Source organism: Mus musculus, chromosome 2, assembly GCF_000001635.26.
Source record: "Mus musculus strain C57BL/6J chromosome 2, GRCm38.p6 C57BL/6J".
NCBI classification, from domain to species: Eukaryota; Metazoa; Chordata; class Mammalia; order Rodentia; family Muridae; genus Mus; species Mus musculus.
The window spans coordinates 161,047,281-161,069,570 of NC_000068.7; the positions used below are offsets into that span (position 1 = coordinate 161,047,281).

At 40.8% G+C, this 22,290-nt stretch overlaps 1 protein-coding gene across 10 annotated transcripts in view; it reads right to left on the reverse strand.

Annotated features, from left to right (window-relative positions):
* The window catches only part of Chd6 (chromodomain helicase DNA binding protein 6), a 162,109-nt gene that overhangs the window by 100,303 nt on the left and 39,516 nt on the right, over positions 1-22,290 (reverse strand). For 2 of the 10 annotated variants that reach the window (NR_126509.1, NM_173368.3), the window contains exons 2-3: positions 12,639-12,694; positions 5,108-5,625 (exon numbers count right to left, since the gene is read on the reverse strand). Coding sequence is in view for 6 of the 10 variants with exons in the window: in NM_173368.3 (NP_775544.2) it covers positions 5,108-5,625; positions 12,639-12,671 (551 nt within the window). In the remaining 4 variants the exon portion in view is untranslated. Of the gene's footprint in view, positions 1-5,107; positions 5,626-12,419; positions 12,527-12,638; positions 13,656-22,290 lie in introns of those variants that run through there. The other 8 variants (XR_001783182.2, XR_001783181.2, XM_030252080.1 and 5 more) reach the window with 7 other exon arrangements.

Consider the following 22,290-nt stretch of genomic DNA (forward strand, 5'->3'; position numbering starts at 1 on the left):
TACACACAAAGTCTTCAGGTACTCACTTCCTTTGTATTGAGTAGGAATCCCAGAAAACTAGAACACTGGACAAGTTGTGCTTTACAGAAAGAAGCAGACATCTTCAAGAGGAAGTCTCTTAGGAAAAAGAAAGTTCACAGGCACATGAAGATAAATGTAAGATGCAAAAGCTGCCATTAAGAACAGCAGCACCTATTATACCATGAACTGTTCTCTAAAGAAACCTTTCTCAATTGCTAAAATCTGGCTTCCCCCAAGGAACTGGAGATCTCTCATCAATTTCATGATTCCACAGGATCCAACAGCTTTTTTCATATGTGTTTACATATGTATAGCACTGTGTGTAAAATTGTACACACATACCTGTTATGTTTCCTTACAAAAGTAATCTTAATCCTCCTTGGGATAAAAGTACAATAATAATAATATTATTATTAATAATAATAATATAAGCAAGTTATAGTAAATGAAATTTTAAGTTCAGAGTCAATGACAAAGCCAAACAACTTCTTGGAGGGATTTGTCTTGCTTAGGCTTTATATCCTTAAGGGGGTCAACAAAACACTCAAAACAATCTGGAGAAAGGAGGAAAATATTGTTTAAAGACAGCTTTCCCTACTCTGGAGTTTTGGATTCTTATCCTGAAAGCTCTAAATATAAATCACTATTAATATCAACCTTTAAAAAGGTTGGTAGATACTGCAGTCACTATTTAGCTCCAGGACACACTCAATTGTTGCTTTCTGCCTCTCAAAGCAAATGAAATCATTAAAAAAAAAGAGTTGGAATCATTTTATTCCGTCAAAGAAGACCACTGAGTATGCAAGGTCTGTGGAAAAGGGGCTAATTCCTACAAATTTTTTTGATAAGGGATCTTCTACTTTCCTTTTTGACCTTAGTCATGGAAACCTGAAGATCTGAGAATGAGGTGCATCAGTCTGTTGTCCTGGACAACTCACTTATCTTTTATTATTATTTCTTAAACATTTTATTTTTTAAATTATGTGTATGGTCTGTGCATTTGAGCACAAGTGCCCAAGGATGAAAGAAGAGGCTCCATATCCCCTGGAGCCTGACTTACAAGCAGCTGTGAACTGTCTGACATGGATGCTAGGAACGGACCCAGCATCCCCTGAAAGTATAGAGTATGAGCTTTTAACCTCTGACCTATCTCTTTATTTCAGAACTATCTTTAATTATAAAGCAGAAACACCACCAAATATTAACGAGTTCATAGGTATCCTATATAAATCTTATTTTGATGGAGAAGTGTTCTTGAATATGATTAAATTCAGTATGTAGAATACTGTGCTTGTGTCTTACAAATTTCTTGGTGATCAGCCCCAAGGGAATAAAGGACATAAAGAGATGGTGGCCCTGATCTCAGGCTTTTAACTTTCACTGAGGAGACAAGCAAACCATACTTATACCAAAACCAAAGCTAGCCACTGAGAGGGCCTGCTACAGAGTCAATATGCAAGACAAAAAATTGGGGAGGCCTGAGTTTACAATGTATACTGGGAAAGAGTTCAGACAAACCACTTCTTTGTGGGGCTCCAGTTCCAAGAATGCAGTATGAGAGGATTGAACTAGATCCCATTCAGTCTTCTGGGATCTAAAGCCTGTAATTTATAATGGAAGCTCTAAGTGCCACAGAAGTTCAGAAGGGGACACACAAGCACATTCATTTTGGGGAAGCTCCAGGGAAAAGCTGGGTTTTGCATTCAGACTTGAAGATTGGAAACAAGTCAGGATATTTGGGGGAAAGGGACATTATGGCTGATACAGCAAGAACAATCTACAAGAAAAACAGGTACTCTAAAGGGTTAATGAAAACAATCTAGCTGGCTGGCAGATTGTTTCCAGGATTAAAGAAGGGAGGGGTCAGACCTCCAAATTTTCAAATAAGGGAAAAAAAAAAAAAAGAAAACAAGTTTGCTCTGAAGTTTGCTCTGTGACAACCAGAAGTTTCTATGCAAACATAAACAGACTGAAATGAAATCCTCTCTTCTTCTTCTTCTATTTTCATGAGAAAACATGCTTTACTTTTCAAAAGGGTACAATACTGGAAACACACTTTTTTACCTGAAGACCTACCTGACCCCTGATTACAACCACAAGGCAATGTGAGTTCTTTGACTCAGTTTAATCAATCATAAAGCCGATTGCTGCATGTCCATCTTTGTTGGCTATTCCTCAGCTGATTTGGAATCAAGACAGGAAAAAGGGTTTGATTTAACACTACCATTACTGACTGTCAGCATAAATGAGGCACGAGCAACGCTTCACACAGAGTGGCTGGGTTGCAGTAGTAAGAAGGCCTGAAGGAGAAGAGGCCGAAAGTCTATAAATCAGTCGCCAGGCTCCTGCAGTAATCCAGGCAAGCAGTGAATCATTTATAACCATCAAGTATTACCCAGGGTTAAAATCAGTAACTGCTCGAATAAAAATAAGTACTTGAGCCAATTTCCAAAAGTAAATCACACACATCATAATTATTAACTTTTGTTTCTTTGTTTTTTGAGACAGGGCTTCTCTGTGTAGCTCTGGCTGTCCTGGAACTCACTCTGTAGATCAGGCTGGCCTCGAACTCACAGAAATTCACCCACCTCTCCTCCTGAGGGCTGGGATTAAAAGCATGTACCACCACTACTCAGCTAAAGAAAAAAATTTCAATATGTTGTCATAACTAAGAACTGGTTGACTGGAATTATTAAGGGAACTGAAATAATTTTACAGAGAAAGAAGAGGAGAGGAGAGGAGAGGGGAGGGGAGGGGAGGGGAAGGGAGGGGAGGGAGAGGGAGAGAGAAAGTGGGGAGGAGAAGGAGGGAGAGAGAGAGAAGGGGAGGGAGGGAGGGAGAGGAAGAGGAGAGGAGAGGAAAGAGAAGAGAAATCAAAGGTTCAAAGCCCTCTCTGGGCTACACAAAAGAGTATCAGTACAAGTTAATGGCCTACAGCCCTAAAGAACAGACAAAGCCTGGGTCCCTATTTCTAAAGAGGTGGTCACCCTTATCTACCTGCCATTCTCCTACCAAGGGACATCTCTTGGATTTCTAAAGCTCAAGACTTCACTGTCCTCCATGTTAACAGCCTGCAAAAGGACAAGAACATCTCCAACCCACTCATTTATTCAGTTTAATTACATCAAAACCACACTCTTTTCATTTAATGCTGTAAGGTCTTCATTAATCAGAATCTTGATTTTGATACAACAGTTGATATTCAATTTTGTTTCGTGAAACAACTCCCTATTTTCCTAAAATAGAATTTATAATTTATGTTTACATATTATTAACTTGTTTGATATCTTATATAATGTCAATATGAACTTTAAGGAGCAGTCATAAAAATGTCAATATAAGAGCCCACCAGAATATGGGTGAATTTAGGTAAGTACTCTGTGTCCTCCAAGTCAGAGGACAGTTTTCCAAGTCACCCCAATTCTCAAACACTCGCAAGTCACTGTGGTTTTCTGTTAAGACTAAAATAAGTAACTCTACTAATCTGACTTTCCTTCTTCAAACATTCCTTTACCTTTAAAAAAAAAAAAAAAAAAAGTAAGCTCCCCAAAACAACATACAAGGGAAATGATTGGCAGAAGCAAAAATTACCATACCATCCTAACTATGTATTGGCGATCAGAGTATCCTTCCAATGTTAAATGAGAACTAAAGCCTCTAAGATTTTCATTAGTCTGGATACCGATTTTACCTGCCCTTCTAAGGTGGACAGTATTTTATAGCTACTCTGTCAGCTCTTGGATAGATAAAAATGAAATCCCGGGGGGAGTGAATATTATATATATAATACAATATTTAAGCTTAGATTAAGAATTACCCGTCGGGTCCTGACAAACTGTCCTTCCGAAGAGGAAACCAGTCACAAAGCAAACTTGAAGTTGCACTTAAAATCCTTTCTAAAACATACCTCCGTGTTCTGACCCGAGACAGACAGATAAGTGACAGCCTCATTATGCGTGTTCTCAGCATTCACATCAACCCCTAAGACTTCATGGTCTGACAGGAAAGAGAGACAGACACCTTGCCTCTATATTCACACTTCAGAAACTTGAGTTCTTTGAGTTAAGGCATATACATTCTTTTTTAATTTTTTTCAGAAAGTCTAAATACAACGCTATGCAGAAGTAACTGTATACAGACAGCAAATATTAACTCCTGTGTGAGGAGTGCGGCTGCTGCACGTTCTCTCCTGCTATGCACTATATGGTGAGTCTATGCCTAGGCCTCTGACCTACACAAGTCATATGGTCTTCTCTGGCCTCATTTATTCAGCACTGCTTCAGCAGCTATGAAGAGTTATGGACTGTGCCAGACACTGAACTAGAAAATTAGATCAGAAATGGCCTTGCAATACAGTGTAGAGCCTGGGAGGAAACTCGTGTGTAGAGTTCTGTCTGCTCGTACCACTGACTCCTGGGGCTGTGTCCTCTGCTTCTGTGCCACTGCTGTCTACGTGTCCTTGCTTTCTGATCCAGGGTGTCCTATGCAATACACTTTAGACAAGTTAACATTTAAACTCTGTTGTTGCTGTAGTTTATTTCATTTGTTTTTTTGGAGACAGGGTTTCTATGTGTAGCCATGACTGTCATGTAACTCACTCTGTAACCAGGCTGGCTTCAAACTCAACAGATCAGCTTCCCAAGTGCTGGGACTAAAGACATGTGTCACTACTGCCTGGCTTAAATTCTTTTAAATACAAACTGAATACAAAGAAATTACATGGCCAGGAAGTAAAATAGGGTTCATTTTTGGTTGACTGCTAACAGGACATAAAGAACACAAACACACCATATGAAGAATGCTAAATATTAGGAACATAGACTAAAAAGGACCACTGGAATCTGAAGAAGGTTAGCAATTCTTGGAATTTCCTAAAAGCAAAGTGTTTTTGAAGTGTGATTTTGGAAATCAGAATTAGAAAATAATTAGAAATTAGATAATACCACCTGCCATCAATGCCAGAAGTTATGTAAATAAGGTATACAGCTTGGGCCAGCACAGGTATAGTCAAGTCAGGCCTAGGGGTTGGGTTAATGGCAAAGGCAAACAGCCCCATGAAGGCAAGGGCAAGGAGGAAAGCACACACCTGGCCTTCTTGGACTTTGTCCTGGATCCATAATCAGTGCAGCTTCTCTTCTCTTTACCTTCCTTGGTACCGGAGGCCTCCCGGTGCTTCCGGGGCTTCTTGACACCGTCTTTCTGCTTTGTCTCCTTGGGCTCCTTGGCTCTCTTCGGCTCCTTGGCCCTTCTGGGTTCTTTTGGCTCTTTAGGTTCTCGCTTCCTCTTTGGCTTAGGCTCTCTGTCCTTGCTTCCCTTTGTCCCCTCTTGCTCCCCTGGCTCCTTTTTCTTCCGTTTCTTCTTTACTCCAGTACCTCTGCCTCCACTATCCTCCATCCCATTATGGGATGTCAATTTCCTAGAAAAAAGGGTGTCAGCTTCCTCTTCAGTAGTATAGAGGTTCTTATGGGGCAGACAATGATTGGCAGCTTCTTCAATGTTCTCTCCCTGATCAGGACTGCAATCGAATGGTGACGGAGATTTGTAGTCAAAGTTAACAGAGGCATCCGACATTGGGGAGTGATTCAAAGCTCTTAACTTGGACAACTGTGAAAGAGAAAGCAAGCACATTACTCTCTCACTGCTCCACACAAAGTGTGCGATTAGGTTTGAAGACATAGATTTAGTCAGTAAGAAGTGAGTATCTGAGTTGCTACTAAGTGTTAGTTCCAGTACACTAGGCCTTGGGATACAGTAGCAAGCAGGACACAGCCATCTGTGGCCTTATGCCGCAGGATCATGGTGCTGATAATATGTCACAAGTTAGCCCATGAGCCGGTAAGATGGCTTATTACAGGCAAAGATGTTCCTGTTCAATTTAGGATCCATGTTCAATCCCCAGAATACTTGTAAAGGTGAAAAGACTTTATAAAAGGTGAAAACCAATTGCCCTGCAACCTCTGCACACTCACCATGGCATGCACACCTACACAAACAGATCACACACACAAATTCTTATTTTAATACATAATTAGTATATAAAAATCAGGTCAGAGCACAACTTGTGGGAGTACGGATCCTGGGCACTGACTTGTCAGTGTTGGTAGTTTGCTTTTGACAATAAGTAAAACTAGGCCTGTTCAGCATGCTATTGAATGCTACTTGACTCAGTCCCAAATACCTCTGGCCACTTGCAAAAATCAAACTACCCAAATAGAAGGAAACTTTCCTGTGACAGATGCCAGAAGCGTGTCACAGGAGCTGAGGTAGCACCAGAAAGGGAACTTCAAAGCCATTTCTGAGTACAATCAAATATAAGCAGTCTCTCAGTGAACAATTCTAAGGAAACAATTCTTTAGAGGTAGACGTTTCATCTCATACTTTCAGTCTGGTAAGCCAAAAAGTACCTGCCATTTCATAAGCAAGATAAGTTGGCAATGGTTGGATAATAATGTGGGTGCTAGCTCCAGGGACACATTCATTCCTTAATCTAGAACAGAGAATGGCCCAGGGGAGCCCAGGAGAGCCAGCTTTCCAGGAAGATGGTAAAACTGCATTCTGGTCATAGTTTAGAAACAGCACCATTTGTGAGTGCTTGCTCTCCTATTAAAAGGCCTGGCAAGTTATAAACCACAAATACTTGCCCAGGTGGTGTGGCTTCCCTCCAGTGTGCTGGTTCCCCAAGCTGTACCCACACTTCCTGGCCCACGCTGGGAAAAAAACATTGTAAATTCGGCCTCATGTCACCCTGTCTGCTTTTTCTGGTGCCCTTTCTCAGTCTGAGGCTCACAGCATAGCACTTGAGATTACTGGGGGAAAACACCAAAGAAAGGAAAGGTTTTTCTTTTGGATCTTTACAGTAAGTGAAGTTCTGCTAATAAACTAACCTAAATCCTGTGGGCAACAGCTGCTCTTACAACACTCAGTGCTTTCAGAAAGGAAGGAATTATGCCATGTGCTTGTCCTGGGAGTATTAATGAAGTCCATGCCCTAGACACCTGGACCTTAGAGATCAAGTTTTCTTAGTGTGCAACAATGGGTAAACTAGGATTGTTAAGTATTCAACCCTAACAGAACATCTATATCACCTCCTGTGGGGCTTGGGAAAGAGCTCAGAAAAGGGAGTAGGAACAATTTAAGAGTTGAAGGATGGAGAAGAATAACACAAAACAACAATCTTCTGGACATGACACAGTTGCTGCACCCATGAATTCACAGCAGTGTTAGCTACCTGCCTGAATAAGCCCTACCCCTACCCCAGGAGCTGTAGGAAAACAGTTACTGATTGCTGGAGGGAAGGGGAGTCTTAAGTGGTACAGTCACTAGTGCGTTGCCTTTGTTCAAGTAAATAAATTCCTGTCTGTACTCATTCGGGCAATCCTAACCTAAAAGAAGAAAATAAAAACATAGTGAACATAGGAGGAGGACTTTAGAAGAAAATTTGATGGGATGGGGAAGGGATAAGAGAATAATGGAGAAGACTTTGATCAAAAATCATTATGTGTGAAAATAAAAAATATTTTTTAAGTGGAAGAAATTGAGAAGTAATTTGCTTATTAAAGAGGCTTTCAAGGCCTAAAAGACTAAATCCCACCAAGATAGCTTGTTCTAGGTCAGAGTGAGGCTGCCATGACGGGGTCTCTTTACTCACGCAGAAAACTTTTCAAAGATGGAGGTAGGCAGTAGCAGAGAGAATCAAATCCAGAGAAAATATCTACAGCAGCTGCTAATGTCCAGGGCACAAGGTCTTAACAGAAATACTAGGATGACATAAGGCACAGGGCCTGACCTCTAACCTCTACAACCATCTAACAAGGTCAGTGTGAAGGTGCCCAGTCTATAGAGGGAGAAGTGGAAGTGGAGATTGTAAGGAATGTGCCCTGACCATACAGCTAGTAAGTGGAGGACTGTGGATGTGAAATCTGACAAACACTGATGTGTATTTTCATGACTTCCCAGGGAGCCATAAGAGGTTATTAGGTCACCAGCCCAGCCAGGTGAGACTTGATTAAACATATTAAATATGAGTATATACACTGCTTTATTAAATATGAGTATATACACTGCTTTATTAAATATGAGTATATACACTGCTTTGGGAAAGGTCAGGTCGTCTTTACTAAGCTAAATATACACCTACCTGCAAAGTTTCACTACCAGGAATCATAGATAATTATTCAGGAACAACCCCCCCCCCCAACCCACCCCTACACACCCTAATTTTACAGATGAGAGATAAAACAACTTGCCAAGGCTAAGCTCCTCAAGCGACAGGGCTGGTGCTTTCCAAAGGGGGAAGAGCACAATTATTTGATGTTGAAAGGGGAAGTGGCAAGTATTAGTAAAATAATTTTTAATTTAAATGTTGGGGTTGTTAAGACAAGGAAGCATTTTTTGTTTTTGTTTTTTGAGACAGGGTTTCTCTGTGTAGCCCTGGCTGTCCTGGAACTCACTTTGTAGACCAGGCTGGCCTCCAACTCAGAAATCTGCCTGCCTCTGCCTCCCAGTGTTGGGATTAAAGGTGTGCGCCACCACGCCCGGTTTATGGAAGTATTTTTTATGTTAGGAACTTGGAAAAGATTCCTGAGCAGGAAAAAAAATTGACACAAAAACATTTCTTTTATGTACTTCTGAGACAGGAGAGACAAAAAGTCTGAGAACAAACTCCTATGTCAGTGTCTCCACTCTGAAATGGCTCTAACAGGAACAACTCTAGAGATGGTAGACCACAAGGGACCAACAATAATTTGCTTCATATTACCAACTTAAATAGGGGCAAAAGCCTAGGAACAAGGTACAAACAGAAACAGAAAGGGGCTGTTAAAAGAACATAAACCAAGTGGTGTTCCTTTGATTTAAGCTCATTAACCCATAATACTCCTCAAAAACAGTTAAATGAACTACATTCATCTTAATTAAAAAGGTTTAAAAACAAATGAAAAGATTACAGTCCAAGGCAATGGTTCTCAAATTAAGAAAAGTTCATTTAGTCCATTATCACAGGCAAAAGCCTAGGTTAAAAGAAAAATGTACACACAATGTATGGGTGTATGCATACTGAAGAGGAAGCTGATGACCTTTCCCTAGGACACTGATGTCCCATAATGGGATGGAGGATTGTGGAAGCAGAGGTACTGGAGTGAAGAAGAAATGGAAGAAAAACAGTCCAGGGCAGCAAGAAGGAACAAAGAGAAGCAAGAACACAGAAGCTAAGCCAAGGGACGAGGAGAGACCGGGAACTGAAGAGGGCCAACTTGGTCCGTTCTTGTCAGTGAATCCATCAACATTTCCCCTCCCTCTCAAGAGGCTCAGAAGTCTTCACCCTGGGGCTCGAGTGCCCTGCTCCACTCATGAAACTCACAGGCAACGAGTCAGCCTCCTTTTACTATTCAGGCCTTTACTCTGGGCTCAAGTGCATAGTTCAGATACAAAACCAATAGAATGATTGCATTGGGCATGCGTGGGGTAGGGAGTGTCCTGTAAAGTATATTAAAACGCAAAGAGAGAATGTGATGCTTGGAGGAAGGAGTTGGAGAAAGTCCATTTGAAATCCTTTTGGCTCATGAAGACAATGCTTTAAACTGCTAAACTGAAATGCAAACTAACTGAAGGTCTGTGGCACCAACCCTGCTCTGTCAGATGCTGCTGCCAAGTCTCACCATCAATTGTTCACTCGCTCACGCTATCAACTTGTTAGTCTTCCTCACTCACTATTTTCAACCAAGGGCTATCTATGATCCAGCAATCTGTTCTGGTGGTCAATGCCTTCCTAAAGACCTGAGCTCGCCTTCCTCTCTGAGAGGACACACTGTGCTAGGAACATGGCAGCAAGCTAAATCCACTATACTTATTCTAGTTCACCCTTTGCCAGCACAAAAACTGAGCACTCCACTCCAGGCCTCCCTTTTGTCCCTTACTCCTAGGTCCTTCCAGAACTTGCCTATGCTTCCATGTGGAGTTCTTTGACACAACTTGGCTGAGCTCTTAAGTTCTTTGGTGGGGCTGACTATCACCTGTGTCTCTATTCAATACCAGACCACTACCCTGCCACCCACATTGTAAAGTCCTGCTCTCCTGCGTCATGTGCCATTCTCTACCCTAACCCTTCTGTAAGCAGACTACACACTTCTTTAGAAGACCATTTAAGTCACTGCAGCATCTGGCCTGAAGTAGAACTTACATACTTCTTGCAGAAATGTGGAAAACTCAGCAATATTTGTTTACTGAATAAGTCATGTCCACATTCATTCAAGGAAGAAAACATGGTTTAAGGGTCTCAAGGTCTGCGATTCCTAATTGCTCTTCCTGATCATCACCTTTGTATTTTCTCAAGGATGGAAAATGTCAGCTATGTCTGCTAAGTATTTGTTCACGGAAGCAAAGCTCTCCCAAAGTCACCAAGTCTATATTATTTCCCGATTATAGCTCCAAGTTTTAGTATTACTTTTTTTTTTTTTTAGGTTTTTTTTTTTTTTTTTTTTTTTTTTTTTTTTTTTTTGAGACAGGGTTTCTCTGTGTAGTCCTAGATGTCCTAGAGCTCACTCTGTAAACCAGGCTGGCCTCGAACTCAGAAATCCGCCTGCCTCTGCCTCCCAAGTGCTGGGATTAAAGGCACGCGCCACCACTGCCCGGTAGTATTACATTTTTAAACTGGATTAATTGATCTAGATTACTAAAGTACTTACTATTTGTATATCAAATTTCATGTCTGTCATATTTTATACCTCTTAGTATCAAACAAGGAGATTAAAAAAAGAATCAGCATAGGTCTGTTTTCAGTGAGGTAAGGCTGTGTCCCCTTAAGTTATTTTCAACTCTAAAAAGCTGGGCTCTTGTAATTACAACTTACACCTTGTTTTGCTAGCTAATTTTTGCCTGCCTACTACTGTTTGGTAATCTTAGTCATTAAACTCTACACACTTCTTAGAGGCAGTTTAGTTATTTTCATCAACATAGTTAAAAAGACTCTAAGAGATTCCTTTTCACAGTTTTTTTTTTTTTTCCAAGATTTCCTTTGGCAACACAAAGTCAACGTTTAAAGCCTTTGTTACTGGCATGCCACCTATTATGCCCTTTCTGGTTAATAAGAAGCATGATTATTTATTGCTAAATTTTTATTAACTTGTAAAAAAAAATCTATCATCTCATTTTAATTTTCCTTGATAAAATTTCGAACAATTTAAAGATCAGAATGGATTTATCTTCATAGAAGTAGAAAAATAAACTAGACGGAATGAGTTGTTTTTTGTTTTGTTTTGTTTTTTTAAAAAGAATGGATGTTTTTAAAACAGATTTTCCCCTCCCCCTTGCTTCTTTCTCCAATGCTGGGAATTATCCAAGCCAAACAAGTACTCTACCTCTGAGCTATATCCCAAACCTACTATTCTGTGTTGCTTCTAACATTTCAGAATCATGGTTAAAGTAAGCTTGATTGCTATTCACATTGTTATACACTAAAGATTTTCTTGCTTTGACATACCAAATACTAAGTATTTAACTATCTCATTTAATCTTTTTCTACATGGTGAAAAATGAGGCTGAACTTGCTCCGAGATCCTAAGTGGCCCAGTGGGAATTTCAATTTCATTCTATGAAAACCGAAGCCCTTGCTTTCTTTCTATCCATCCCTAAACTGTATGACTACAAAGTGTTTTGGCTCCAGTATTCATTTCCAGTTCATGCTCTGCAATTTCTTACAGGTCAATAGTCCATGTGACCCAGTGCCAAATACTGACAAAAGGAACAGGATCAGCTCCTCCCATTTATTCAACCCAGCCCCAATACAGCTAACAGTCATTTTCAAGTAAAGTTCCCAACCTGCAGCAAGGTACAGTAGGGTAACTCTACAGTCCCAGCACTCAGGAGGCTGATATGCACTGACTACATAGCAACCTGCACTTCTTTATCAAGATTAACTCTAATGCCGACAGACGCCAATAAACAAACCCCAAACAGATGCCCCTCAAAAAACAAAAATCCCACCCTGCTATTACCATGAAGTTTAAATTAAACCCCCGTACCTTACAGAATGTTCAAAAATAAAATGGCAATTATCTTAAGAATTGTAAGACTGTCTGCATATCATAAATAACAACAATTTTGAGGGTTTGGGGTATATTCTACAATGTAGGTAAACGATCCTTTTTTGATGGATGTATGTTGCGGGCCACCCACTTTGTACTCCTGGCCAGTGAAACAAGAGCACCTGCCCAGTAGCTATCTCAGATCCTCGAACAGAACACACGAACGAACACACACACACACACACACACACACACAAAGGGGGAAAATACTTTTAGCAAACTAAATTTCCAAAAATGATTAATATGTAAACTACAGAGAATTGGTCACATAACTCAGAAAAGGATAAAGAGCTGTTCTGAGAGGAAGTGTTTTTTTACCAGGCTAATTTTAATGCTCTGATTCAGTTCAATTACATTGCTCCTATATGGACATGACTGAAGCAGCAGGGAAACTCCATGCACTACTCACTCAGAGCTCTGTTATTCTGTGGAGAATAAAGAACAGAAGCAACAGGCAACTGTCAGAGGTTAAATGTGAGCCACAGCCTATCCTTTTTAGCAATAGACACAACACTTAAAAGAAATGGGACCACTTACCTGCTTCTCTTTCTTCTGTATTTTCATTTTCATCAATTAAGGGAAGGTATTTATTTCTATAAAACATAAAAAGGCAAAGATTATAATAAGTCCCACACAAAACATTTAGATTTCCTCCAGATTAATTGTAAACTATGCTCAGCCCTCTAAGTCTACACATAACTCTCACCAGACCCAACTTATTGTTCCAGATGGGATGAAGGAAGAGGGATACTGTCTTTACAGATCAGGTAATTTATAAAAGATGCTGGCATATCAAAGCCAGGTCACTAAAACCAGAGATAAAAATAAATGGCGTAACTGTATCCACAAAAATAAGGAGGAAGAGTACAAACAGGTAAGCTTCATCCTTGTGGGGGGACACCCATCAATACTTTGTTTACCACAGGCAAATCGATTAAAATAATAGAAATACAGGCAATAAAAAAAGATAGCTCAATGGTTTAGAGTAATTTTGCCTCCTTGACACTGGTAGGGGAGCATATTCTTCTACCTCCTTGTGTTTTCTTATGTTGCTAAATGTTTTAAAACCATGTAAATACATTACTTGGTAAGGTACAGTGCAATAGTTCCTAATTTGTTTAAAGGACTGATTTTATTCTACTCAGGTCTTAACCCATCATCTGAAGCACAATGGCCTTTCTGATTTAACGTTTCCTCAGTATGGCTTGTGAGAACCTCAAGAATCCAGCAACTGGTTTTCTGGGCCAGCAAAGAACTGGGTCTAGAGAACTAGACCTGCTTACATCACAAATACTACCTACATCACAAATACTACCTACAGATCTGATATTCCCCACATACAAGAAGTGGGGGGATCACAGAACCCTGGCTTCTGGCTCTAGGCTAGAGTTAGACATTGCCAACATGTTAGCAGAGGCATACAATCACATCAGCATTAATCAAACCTGTATGAATGAAGTGCGAGCATTACTAGATCTTCAAAATTAAAGAGATAAGTATCTGAGATGTGGATATGTGTTCCTTGGCTTGACTTACTTATATTTATATTCATAAATCCTAACATCACTTTATAGCTCATACACACACACACACACACACACACACACACACACACACACACACACAGTTGGTCAATTTACAACAAAATTATTTTTTAAAATTAAAAGTATTCTTTGAAGTACAATTTCTTAAGCTGTTGGCCATGATGACAACATACAGGGTTACATAAATGAATGTGGAGATCAAAAAATAATTTGGCAACAGTAAAAGGTTTCTGAATGGCAACTACCAAAAATTAGAATCAAATGTATAATGAAGCAAGATTTCCTGGCAGTATCTGCCTGCTGTGTCACAGGACTTCACTTCAGCCATGGTTTAGAACATACATTTGTTCTCTGCACTGTACTCACCACTGCACACGACTAATGAACTATGGTGCTAATGCACACAGCTATGATGTCGCAGAGCTTTCACTACTATACCAAGTTTTCTTCTTCTATCAAAACACAATGGCTTTAGTATAGAAAACTAAAACTTTTAGTATTTTCTTATTATTATACCCCAGCATATAAATATCAAATTAGCTTATCTTTGGTTTTACTTAAAAATTGGATTTTAAAAATCACTGCTTGAGTTCCTGACTTGAGTTTCAAAAAAAAGTGATTCAGTAAATTTTGGCTTGTGATAAGGGCAAAATTTCCAATTATTTCTGAAATGGCCCTAAACATTTCTGTCATGTTGTACTATGCATTTATGTGAAGCAGCACTCTCAGCAATGACCATTATAAAATCAAAATATTGGTCAAGGACTAGAGTGACGGCTTACTGGCTGACAGGCTTGCTGTGAAAACACTGTGATCTGGGTCTGAATCCCCAGACCAAGCTGTGAGAGCTGGGTGTGGTAGCGTGAACTGACTGATGAGAGGCAGGGAAGGAGAATCCTCTCCAGACGCTCATGAGCAGACAGCCTGGGTACTGCAGCATAGTAACAAACAAAAACCAGAGACACGGCATAGGTACATACATGCATACAAAAAGAGACCATGGATAGACATAGATACATAGAACAACCAACCAAAAAGAAATGTGGCCTCAAACAAGATGGAAGGCAGGGACTAGCATAGCAATTTGGCCTCTGGCACATGTACACACACACGCATACACAGAAACAGACATACAGACAAATAAAAATCTCCTTTGAAAAATACCTAAGATGCTCTATGTCTTTCGATCTCATACATTGAGTCAGAATTTAATTCTTTAAATAAAAATACATGAATACATTCATTCATTTCACTGGTACACAGATTTGCTTTCTACCTTTATAAAAGGTAAAATATGTATATCAAAAGCTGTTCTAAAATAAATTCCTTATGATTTACTATCAGTAAAGTTGACTTATTCACCTATTTTATATACATTTCTGGAGTCACAAGTGGACAAAGTTTAAGAAAATCTGCTAATGGCTTATCCACCAGGGTGCTGCTATTTTCCACAGCCAATGAGGTAACAAGCTAGAAAGCAGGCAGTGCAGGGAGGCAGACCACTGGCCCATCACTAGGACAAATGCTTCTAAGAGTAAGTCAGAGTCAGCACTGACTGGTTCACAGAGATTCATCCCAAGGCAACCATCAATCCCAGAGAAAAAAGAAACAGCTCTCAATCACAGCAAGTAAAACTTACAAAGAATATTCTTCTATAAGCTTCATTATAGTTCTGGGTAAATTATGTTAATATTTTTCCCTTTAATTTCAACTTCCAACTATCAGACTCAGAAAAATCATAATTCTCAGCCACCACTAACTACCACATATTTCTAGAGCATCCAGAAAACTCTATATTCTCACCTTATCTCATAAACTACCACAAATTCTGAAGTTAACTTTTAAAATTAATTTCATTTAATAAAAAAGGTATTATCAATCTAGACATTTACCAACATTTCTGCTCAATAAAATGAAATCATTAAAAATATACAGATGTTTTACCAGCACCAATAAATTACATTTAATATAAAAATAACTGATCCAAGAAAAAACAGATACCAAACCAAACACGATCACTGACAAAAAAAGAAAAGAAAAGAAACCACCAACACAAAACCACAAAATATTCTGTATTTTACATTTGCTGCTGCAAACTAATATGGTCAAATAAGTAGTTCCCAACATTATTAGGAATGTGCAAAAACAGGCCCTACTTTCCACACTAACAGGCAAGTGGCACTTTCTTTTCAAGCTTTCCTAAAACCACTCAAACAAGGTGCCACTAGATCTCTAAACTGCCCAACCCTCTCTCACTCCCCAGCTCCACTTTAAGGAATGCATCACAAAGAAATGAGCCAGGAAGGAAGGTGCTTGAGCAGCAGAGGATGGCTATGGGATGAGGGGTGGGATGAAGGAGGACACTTCCCACTGCACAGGTTCTTGGGCTTCTGTCATGAGCACATGTCAGAGAAGATAGTAACACAGGCTAGGAAGGCTGGGAAGAGGCACAAGTGTTTCCCTCACCTGTACTCTGAAACTCAAGGCAATGTAGATCATGTGACTCTACAAGTGTGATGGTTATTCTTGGTTGTCAACTTGACTACAATAAAATTAACTAAAAGTCAAATGGCTGGGCACACCTGTGGGAGATTTTTTTTCTTAAACAATTTGAAGTAGGAAGACTCACTTCTGATGTGGTTCTTTGAGGTAGGAAGATCCACCTTTAATCTGGGCCACACCTTCTGCTGAACATGGAAGAAGGAAGCTTCCCTTCTGCCTGCTTGCTCGCTCTCTCACACACACTGGGAGCCTACTTTTACAGGACTCCGTCCTGTGTATACTGAAGACCATGTGAGACATCCAGCCTCATGAACTGAGCAACTACTTGATTCAGAGACCTTCTGTACACAAATATATATAAATCCCATAAACAAATATAAATGAAAGATTCATTCTATAGGTTCTGTTACTTTAAAGAACCCTGACTGTTCAGGGTTAACTGTTCCAGTACACTGAAAAGAACCCTGGGAAAGCCTAAAATCATTACTGTTAGTTCATTTCTGGATGCCCTATAGGTTGCCACCAACCTGCATGCTACCACCCCACAAAATAGCAGCAATTAATAACATCAGTAAGTGCTGAATGGACACTTCAAAACACTGTACAGTTCCTAAACACCTTACAATCTATAAACATCCTCTTTGAAACTACCCCTACTTTTTAAAAGGCTTTCTGATGACAAAACACAAAACACACACACAGAAACCCTGGACCTCATCTTTCTGTAAAGCTGGATGCCGTGCACCAGGAATGGTTTGTGCTTCCGCACACAGAAAAGGTTTTACGGCCTCTGCTGCTGTGTCACCAGAACTCACAAGTTGTGATTAGATCGTGACTCAGTGAAGAACAAATCAAATAGTAATTTCAGAATCTCAACACTTAATTAAACAACATAACTTATACATGTCAGAACACTCATTCAGTCACACAGCACCTCAGTTTAAGAACCTGGATTTCGGTCACAATGAGGACCCAGCACTTAGGACCCCTCAGCTACCTCAGCTTCCCATTCTACCTGTGATCATTAGTGTTGACAACTGTTGGCAGAATTTAGACCACCTGGGAAGTGGGCCTCTGGGCACGCCTGTGAGGAGTGACCTTATTACATTAACTGATGTAGGAAGAGCCATATGAACTGTGGGTGGCTCCATTCCTTGGGCAGGGGACGCTGGACTGCGGAACACAGAGAAAGCGAGCACTGGCCTGTGTTCCCCCTGCTGCTTCCTGATCTGTGGATGATGAGTGACCAGCAGTCTTCAAGCTCCTGCAGCTTTTCCTTCCCTAGATGAAACAGGACGTACACTGAACTGTCAGCCAGAGAAAAAGAGCTAAGACATCGCGTATCTGCCCTTGAGACACAAAGTGGACAAAGTTACTTATATCACACTGGACGTGAAGCAAATTATAGGTGTTATTAAATATCAAGAATTTGAAGTGCCAAAAATCAGAGTTCAAAACCAATGTCTGGGAGTGATTATGGAAGATCCCTTCCAGAGGTTTCACAGATTGTCAAATGGGGACACCTGCCCCAGAGGGGTCAGGAGAATTAAAGAGGATGACAATCTATGGCATCTGTCACACAGTGAATAAAAACTCTATGACAGCTATAAGTGCTGACAACCCTTAAGGTCAGATAAGGTGGCAGCACTCCAGAGGACTAGTCCCTGGGCGTCCACCCCTGACAATGGTGACAGAGAGTCTCCAGGAGGAAGGTGTTTTGAAGCAGGTCAAAGAGAATGATAAAGGGCCAAAGTATAATGACCATGGTAGGGGGTGAACTTTGATAGGAGTTGAAAGATTTTAAAATGAAGAGACTAAGTTTTTTAGCACAAATTTATAACCCTTAGGCATGTAATAAATATGAATGGTGAGAACTACTGGATGGGGGCACTTCTGTTATACAAAGCATTAAATTCAAGCTTAGTGTATGTATTACTTTGCAAACGGCCAGAGGCCAATCACCTCGGCTCCATTTCATTATATTCTAGAGTCTCTGTCTCTTCAGAGTGTCTTTTCTTGTCTAAGAGGAACAGTGCCTCCCCATCCTCAATCTCTCGTCTCACTGTAATCCTGCTCTTGAGGCTTGTTTTTCTCTGTCATTCTGCTTTTGGGTTCTGAGTTTACTACAGCTGTCTTCTGTATACAACACAGGAAAGTTAGCCACTTTATTCATGCTATACTCCTAGGAGCTAGACTCTCATGGGCTTGTAGTGAAATGCTTAGCGAACATTTATTGAATGAGAGGTTCATTTCCCCTAGTTTTAAAAAAAAATCACTAATTTCCCACTTTCTGTAGCTCTTGTTTCAGCAAAGAAGCATGTTCAACTCAAAATAGTAGCAACTGTAACAAACCCTATCTATACACACCACCCAGTCCTCCTCCTTTCATTCGCTTCCTGCTTCAGAATGCTCATCCTACTGTTTTCTTTGGGGTGTGGGGGAAATACTCTTACAAAGAGTGTACACTCTAAACTATGGATTTAACATATGAACATTCACTCATCATTAAACAATGAATCAAATTAATACAAGATGTTAATAGAGAATTTTTGTGGGATAAGAGATAGGGTGTTTGGGAACATTTTATACTATTCTGTACATTAAGAAGGCTAATTTAAAATTTTTATAAATGTTTTTAAAATTTCACAGTATACTTTGATTATATTCTTTGCCCTCCAACTTCATATTTTCTAAGAAAAAGAAAGAAAGAAAAATAGAAAAGAAGAAAGAAAAAGAAAGAAAAGAAAAGGTGGAGCTGTTTTGTGTTGGCCTGTGGGCATGCGGTCTGGAGCGGGGCTGATGTAACCGGCAGTCCACGGAGAAAGTAGACTGTCGCTCTCCTAGCAGCTATCAACTGCACACAGCTTCTCGGGTTAGGAGCGGGGCTCCTAACCACGGGTTTCTTGAAGATTTTTTTTCCAATTCTGATTGAGCTCAGCTTCCCTTTACAGGCTCCTCTCAAATGTCTCGGCTTCCAGGACTTAATCCACTCAACCCCACAAAGTCTCCTGAAAATTCTTTTAAACACCCAAGCTTCTCTACACAATGACCACTGTGCACTTCTAAATCCAAGCCTGCTTCTGATCTTTATGCAGATGTACCCAGCCTAATCCCAGCCGGTCTAGCTAGGGATCACAGGCACCCCTTCAAGTCCTGAGAACTAACCTCAAAAGCACCACCTGTTTGCATGCCTATGCTCCTGTTGGAGAGCAGTGGTCTGCAACCTGCCTCTCAGCCTAAACTCTTTTTGGTCTCCCTTACCTGTAACTGTTTTGTAATTCCTAAATCATGTTGTTCCTCCCCAGCACACTTTGGTTTATTCCCACCCACTTTGGCATCACTTCCTGTCTGAAAGAGCCTCCCTAAGGACCTCTCTATACTCCATGTTGTCTATTGCCCTAACCCTACCATTTACAGAGACAAAGTTTGGAGCTGTGATGAAAGGATGGACCATCTAGAGACTGCCATATCCGGGGATCCACCCCATAATCAGCTTCCAAACGCTGACACCGTTGCATACACTAGCAAGATTTTGCTGAAAGGACCCAGGTAGAGCTGTCTCTTATATGCTGGTGCCTAGCAAACACAGAAGTGAATGCTCACAGTCAGCTATTGGATGGACCACAGGGCCCCCAATGGAGGAGTTAGAGAAAATACCCAAGGAGCTAAAGGGATCTGCAATCCTATAGGTGGAACAACAATATGAACTAACCAGTACCCCCCTGGAGCTCGTGTCTCTAGCTGCATATGAATCAGAAAATGGCCTAGTAGGCCATCAGAGGAAAGAGAGGCCCATTAGTCGTGCAAACTTTATATGCCTCAGTACAGGGGAATGCCAGGGCCAAGAAGTGGGAGTGGGTGGGGGAGCGTGTGGGGGACTTTTGGGATAGCATTGGAAATGTAAATGAAGTAAATACCCAATTAAAAAAAATATTTTCCCTGAAATGCTAACACAATTGTTCTCAACATTCCTTTAATACAGTTCCTCATGTTGTAGTGACCTCCAACCATAAAACTATTTGTGTTGCTACTTTGTAACTAATTTTGCTGGTGATGAATTGAAATGTAAACATCCAATATGCAGGATATCCTTGCAAAAGGGTCATTTGACAGTCCCCAAAAGGTCCTGACCCACAGGTTGAGTATCACTGTGCTAACAAAATCAGATACCTCTTTAGTAGGTACTGTGGGTTTTTGTTTGGACATAATATTTTTATTGGTTATTTGAAAACTTCAAATAATGTACCCTATCACACACTCTTCCCAGTTCTCCCAGGTCCACCACCACCACCACCCACCCCCCCCCCAAAAAAAAAGAGAGAAAGAAGAAAAAAATACCAAGGCCAGTTTATGTTGCCCATATACTCACTATAAGGCATGGTCAAATTCCTAGTGGCCAGCCCCCTTAAAGAAAACTGAGTCCTTCTCCAGCCCTACCCCCACCAGAAGCCACCAACTATGAAGAGCTACACTTCAACATCCCTATCACAATTTTTGAAGAGTTCTATTCAATGGCTTCCTTTCTAGACCATTTCTTTGGGGCTGGGGGATGGAGGTGCAAGGGGAGAGAGAGGTTGTCATACAAGTCTTCTATGTCTCTCATTCTCAACTGCGAGTCTGCAGCCATCACCACCACTGCAAAAGAAGCTTCCTTGTCCTTTTACAGTCAGCAGCAGCAGCACTGACCATGGACTTCACATAGTTTCTGGCTATGGCATGGACCACAGACATCAACCTGACCCAGGCTGCTGCTGGGCCATGGACACCAACATGGCTTCTAGTGGCAGCACAGACCACAGACATCCACATGGCCCCCTAGCCTCAAAACAGGATCAAGGACACCAACATGGCCCTTGTGGTAGCATGGACCACTGAAGTGGAAACTTAAGGGTTCTTTATAAAGTCGGTTACATGTTGTTTCGCTGGGGCAAACACATGAAGGAATGTTTAGCTGATGTGCACACAATTGAAAGACTTAAGGCAGACCGGTGAAGTAATGTTTTGCTCAAGCAGACACAGGAGAAAGGATGTTCTGCTAAAACAAGCATGTGAAAGGACATGTGATGAAGGATCCTTTGCTAACAACACACATATATTGGTCTGTCTTACACTGTGTAGTTGAGCTGCATTTGTTGGGACTCCATAGAGGGAAAGGGACCAAAAAACTTCTGGTGGTGTGCTGCAATTTCTTGCTGCTTCTGTGGACTGGGTCTGATTGGCACAGTGATGTCAGTTGAGACAGACGCACGTGCTGAGGCAAGACCTGTGCTGAGTGGTAAGACCCGTGGCGGAGACGGATGTTTGGAGTGTATAAATATGACTCGACAGTGAGGGAGGCTGAGCTTGGCTTGCTGATAGAGCTAGCTGTGCAATGCTTATGATCTCAAGTCTTTGCTGATCTTTGCTTCTCTGAGAGAGGCATAGCTAAGAACTTCTGGCATCCCTCCTGCTGACTTGAGCCGAGGCTGAGGGCTGGCTATTTCTGCTAGGTGGTGCCACTGCTGCTGATTCGTGTTTGGTATCCCGACTCTACTGAACTGAACTGCTGGTGTGAAGTGTTTGCCACTGCTAACCTGTGAACTGAACTGCTGATTTCCAGACAACATAGACGGGAGGAGTTGCTCCAAAGAACTATTTCTAAACAGGTCCACCTCTGGTGGGTGATAGGCTACAAGGGAAGTTAAAGCATTTTAGAATCATCATTAAAAATAAGTTTTGATAATAGCCCATTTGAAATATGGGTTTGAAAGAACCCAGATATCCCTCAACAAAGGAATGGATACAGAAAATATGGTACATTTATTTACACAATGGAGTACTACTCAGCAATTTAAAACAATGAATTTATGAAATTCTTAGGCAAATGGATGGATCTGGAGGATATCATCCTGAGTGAGGTAACCCAATCACAAAAGAACTCACTTGACATGCACTCACTGATAAGTAGATATTAGCCCAGAAACTTAAGACTACCCAAGATACAATTTGCAAAACACATGAAACTCAAGTTCAGAGCTAAGACGGAAGGAAAGACCATCCAGAGACTGCTTCACCTGGGGGATCCGTCCCATATACAACCACCAAACTCAGACACTATTGCATATGCCAGCAAGATTTTGCTGACAGGACCCTGATATAGCTAT